Here is a 5,269-nt window from a genome sequence, read left to right on the forward strand (position 1 = left end):
GGATCCCCTCCTCCAGGTGGAGCTCCCCTGGGGCCCTGGATCCCCTCTTCCAGGTGGAACTCCCCTGGGGCCCTGGCCTCCCTTCCTTTTCTCATCCTCACCAGGTAGGGGGCTTTGTCAGTGGCCGGGACTTTTCTCCACAGCTTCATGATCTGTTTGCAGCGACTGGCCCAGTCTGCAGGCCAAAGGGTCAGAGGTCAAAGGGGACAGGACAGAAGTGACACTGCCCCATACCAGACCTCAGCTCCCCTTTCTACACTGGCACATACCTGGATAATCCTGCTTGAGGTTAGGAAAATTAATATTGGCGTAAAGCACAGGCGAGATTGTAGAAAGCTGGCCCAGCTCCTCATCCTTTTCCCAGCGCTGGAGGCTCCGCTGGTTGTAGGAGAGCCCATCGCCTTCACCCTCCGTGGTTGGGGTTGTGGGTGTGGAGGGTGTGGTGCCCCCTGAGCCCGTCCAGGGGCTGTCAGGCTCACCGGGCTCTGGGCTGAAGAAGCCCCCGCGCTCCCTGGGGCGCAGGGGCAGAAGGTCACAGCGGGCCAATGGTTCAAAGCCCATGTCCCTTCTCCCACCCCTATGACAAGTGATCATCCATGGAGGGAGACAAAGAGGGCAGGGACCCAGGACTCAACAGAAAGGAAGGTAGTAGCTAGGCCATAACTTGAAAAACCAAGTCTGTGTGTCTATACAAGTGGTGGGGAGGAAGGGAGAGAAAAGGGACCACAGGAATAACCACAACGTAGGGTATAGATACCTACCTACTATCAAGGAAAGGAGACTGGCAAAGGCCCGGATAGGAGTCCATTGGGCTGCTGGTAGGGAGGTTGCCCAAAGGAAGCCCACCTGTAGAAGGTAGATAGTGGTCACAGGCATGGCCGGTACAAAGAAGAATATACTGGTTTTCTCCACCCACAACCTGTGGGTTCCCCCAACCTGTAGCCCCACCCCTGATTCTCAACTGGTTCCTGACTATACCACCTTGTAGGAAGGGCCTCTGCTGCATTGGGGTGTGACCCCCATCCAGGTTGGGAGTCCCACAGCCAATCTGCTGCTCCCGCTCGGAGCCTAGGACATCCTTGAAAAGCTGTTGAAGATCTTTTGATTCCATCTTGGGCAGCTCTGTGTGGGAAAGGGAAGAGGATGGGTAAGCATGGCTAAGGAATGGAACGAGGGAGTAACAAGACCCACTGAAGTCTGGTTGGGAAGAAGAACCAGGGAAAACGGAACCACCTGCCTGCTAGCCTGGCATGACAGCCAAACAAGAAAAGCAAGGCCATAGATAATAACCACAACTGGTATTTGTTTAACCCAGACTATTTATCCCAATCTGCCTTAGCCCCCTTCCCTTTGAAGGAATCTTCACTAACTGGATGCTCTATAAGGACAAATGCTCTCTCTCACCCTTCCCTTAACTCACTACACCTTACGTATATGGAGAACACGCATTCCTTTTAAAACATATCAGCTAGGAACCCAAAACAAACCCTTGAGGGAAGATTTTACTGGAGCACCAACCTTCTGTGGGGATCTTGTCCAAGTCAGAGCTGAGCATTCCCTCGCCTGGGGTTCCTGGTTTCTCTGGGTCACTGGGTACAGGAGATGTCTTGATGCCTCCATCTTCAGGGCCTATGGGAGCACAAACTACTGGCTTAGGGTTTGAGGGCTTCGGGACAACTTTGTAGTCTCTGACTCCCATCCATCCTATCTCCAACTTCTCAAGAGTAAATGAGGCTGATAGGTACAAAGCCATTCGTGCCTCCATGGAACCCTCTACCCTACTGATGCCCATCACAGCATCCCACAAGGCAGTGCTTGGATTCTGTTGTTCAACAAAACTAAGCTAAGTATATGCCCAAGGAGGTCAAAGACAGAGAGAAAGGTCCCAGATAGATGAAAAATATTTAGAGCAGCACTTTTTGCAGTGGAAAGGAAGTGGGTATCCACTGACTGAAAAGTGGCTAAACAAATAGTGGATATGAATGTCGTTTTTTTTTTTAGCTGTAAGAAATGACAAATATGAAGAATTCAGAGAAACCCAGGAAAACTTCTTGTATGAACTGATACAGGTTGAAGTAAGCATAATCAGGAGGGTAATTTAATTTACATGATGACCACAATAACATAAAAGAAGACAGTGAAAGCTTCAGAACTGTGATCAATGCAATGACTAATTGTGACTTCAGAGGCCTGACAGTGAAGCAGATTAAGATATGTATCATCAAACATGGCCCATGAGGGCAGCTAGGTGGAGCAGTGGATAGAGCACCGGCCCTGGAGTTAGGAGGACCTGAGTTCAAATCTGGCCCCAGACATATGATACTTCCTAGCTATGTGATTCTGGGCAAGTCACTTAACCCCAACTACCTCACTAAAAACAAACAAACAAACAAAAAAACCACATGACCCATGTGTTGATTTGTTCTACTAAGTGGTGAGGGCTTGGGGCAGGGTAGCAGATATTGACAGTGATATTAAAGAAAAAAAAATCAATAAAACATTTAAAAAGGAAAAATAATTTGGTTGCTCACCCCAATGTTCCTTACCTGGAGTCTCTGAATTGCCCTCAGGGCCTCTGGACTCTTCATCTGCAACATCTGGTCCATCCTCCCCTATGAGAAGCAGCCACCATTCTCATCAGAAATACCCTCCTTCCTACTAGTGCCTATGCTGGACACCCAATGCCATGGTTAAATGCTCAAGTCCACTTCACTCTACCCTCCAATGTTTGCCCAACTGCTACAGCAACCAACACCCTCCTTTCGAGATCCACTGACCTTTCTGTGAAGCAGAAGCCTCTTTTCTATCAGGGCCTGGGTCCCCCTTGCCCCTGGGGGTGCCTGGCACAAAGCCCAGTCGTCCATCTCCAGCCACCAGCAATGCCTTTCGGCTAAGGTCCAACAGTGCTTTCCCAAAGAAGGCTTCCTACGTGGTAGGAAGAGAGAGAAGGAGGCAAAGGACAAAAAGTTATCATTCTCTGCTAGACCCTTCAGTCCCGTGCTCCCTTCTCGCCCTTTCTGTTTTAGTTCCTACCTGCAGGTAGGCAGGAAACATGTCCTCCAGCTTGCTCTTTTTTCGACCCCGACGCTTCTTCTTCTCATCACCTTCGGCTGGGCTCTGCTCCACTGCACCCTCTGCAGGTGGGTCAACTGTCACAACTAGAAGAGAAGGGTGGCAGCTAAAACCTTTCCCCTTCCCCTCTGTCCTGTCCAATTCACCACCCATTCTCTACCCCAAGAACCTCCTGCCCTTGAGCGCCACCCCACTCTAGCGTCCTAATCCAACTCACCCTCATCAGGCTGGCCCTCCCCACTCAGCACTTCCACCAACACGGCGGGCCCCTTCTTCAGACGAGCGTGAGACTTGCGTTGTCGAACCATGAAGCCCCCAATGCCTAGAAAGCAGTATGACCCGAATAAGGAGTGGCTAGGAGGGCTGGGCGGACTTCTTCAGTCCCCTCTTCCCTCACCTCCACGTCCACCCCCGCCCTGTAGACGCCTACCAGGTCTGTACGGTTTGCGCTTGCGTTTCTTGCCCTCATCAGTCTCTTCCTTGCCAGGCTCCCCATCAGGGCTGGCAGGAGCCTCCAGCTTGATCTCACACTCCATGTGCTCCACACCGACCCCTGCCAGCAAGAGTAAGGGAGAAAGGTCAGGTATGTGGGTGGGAGGGCACAATACTCCCCCAAAGCTCACCTCCCTCAAACCCAGTCCTAGAGCAGAGCCAGGAGTCTTCCCAGAGACACCCAGACAAGGCGAGTGGCTCCGGTGTGATCCTGGGACAGATTGACATTCAACCACTCCACTTCTAGCCCAAACTCTGACCCTCAGCCAAACCTTCGCCCTTGAGCAACTCGTCAGCATCCAGGTCCCCATCTTTCTTGTCGTCGGGGCCGCCGGGGTCCGAGGGCTCCGGCCCCTCTAGCCCGCCCTCACCTAGGAGGCCAAGCCGCCCACGCCTCTGACGCCGCTTGTGAAGGGGGGACATGGACAGATTTCGAAGCACAGCCATGCCGGTCTCCGTCAGCCATACTCCCTCAAAGCGGAAGTACTGGGGCTCTGTGAGGGAGAGGAGGGAGAAGGTGACTCCGGAGTAAAGGGGCTAGGAGAGTCACAGCTGCCAGGCAGGCCAACAGCCGCTAACCCAGTTCAAGGGCAGAGCCACAAACAGATGGAAGAATGGGTAGAGGAAGAAACAGACTAAACTGAAGCCCCTGGGACTTGGACATTCTCTGGAAAAATGGGTCCCCGGGCATACTTTCGTCTGTTCCCAAGCACCAACAGGGACCTGACTCTTTATGATTAAATCAAGGGAAAATTCAAAAAAGAATTTCTCTGGCACTGGAGCAAACTTTTGATTTCATTACCATTAACCCTGGGTACATTGACCTTGCTCTCCAGGACCCAGGGGTTTGACGTGACCAGTGAAGTTCCCCATTTACTGAATGCCAAGATTAAATACCCCAGATGACAAACAACAGCACCCTTATTCTAAGCTGCCTACCTGAACCGTGTTCTCTGGTGAGATTATCAACAGGGATAGTAAAACGGCAAAAAGCATTAAAGGAGCAATCAGGACATTAGGCCTTTGGTCCCAGCTCCACCACTAACTAACTGAGTGATCTGGGACAAGTATCTTCCTCTCTCTGGGCCTTGGTTTCCTCATCTGTGAAATGAGGAAGTTGGCCCAGATTATCTCTAAGGTCCCTTCCAGATCTAACATTCTATGATTCCCAACTTACCTGGCTCCTTCACCTTCACAGGCACGAGCTCTGGTGGCGCAATGGGCACTGAATGGGGAGGAGCAGAGGCAGAATGAGAGGCCTGTTCTCCAAGTTCTCCAAGCCCCTTTCCCCACAGCTCCTGCTACTAACTCACCCACAGGCTTCACCACGTAGGGCTGACAGGAGACGCAATCAAAGCCTTCATCTGCTGCTTGTTCCACCTCTTCCTCAGTGAATAGGCTCTCACAACCAGCATGCATCCACCTGGCATTGGGGGAGGAGAGAGGGGCAGAGGCATGAAGCAAGCCTGAGAGGTGGGACTGAGGGAGCAGGGGAGGAAGGGCAGGAAGAGGGCCTCTCACCGGTCACAATGGCGGCACTGGATTAACAAATCTTCTTCTACATAAGGAGCACGACACGCCGGACAGGTCACCAGGCTGGCACAGGGCCCACAGTGGGTATAACTGTTCTGCCACTCACAGTGGAAGCCTGGTGAAACGGCCCCGCACTGCATGCAACTCACACACCTGGCAGAGGAAATGGATG

At 52.1% G+C, this 5,269-nt stretch overlaps 1 protein-coding gene across 1 annotated transcript; it reads right to left on the reverse strand.

Annotated features, from left to right (window-relative positions):
- Positions 1–101: 101 nt before the first annotated feature.
- On the reverse strand, positions 102–5,245 carry LOC114040456 (histone-lysine N-methyltransferase 2D-like; the record flags this gene model as incomplete). Its single annotated transcript, XM_027858569.1, has 14 exons — positions 5,086–5,245; positions 4,878–4,987; positions 4,742–4,789; positions 3,837–4,058; positions 3,503–3,625; positions 3,290–3,394; positions 3,034–3,158; positions 2,778–2,925; positions 2,547–2,612; positions 1,519–1,629; positions 982–1,122; positions 762–846; positions 270–511; positions 102–175 (listed from the first exon to the last, which is right to left on the reverse strand). Coding segments are annotated over exons 1-14 (1,752 nt in total), but the record flags the coding sequence as incomplete, so codon positions are not given.
- Positions 5,246–5,269: the final 24 nt, after the last annotated feature.

This window comes from Vombatus ursinus, unplaced genomic scaffold, assembly GCF_900497805.2.
Source record: "Vombatus ursinus unplaced genomic scaffold, bare-nosed wombat genome assembly UNPS02013178.1, whole genome shotgun sequence".
NCBI lineage: Eukaryota > Metazoa > Chordata > Mammalia > Diprotodontia > Vombatidae > Vombatus > Vombatus ursinus.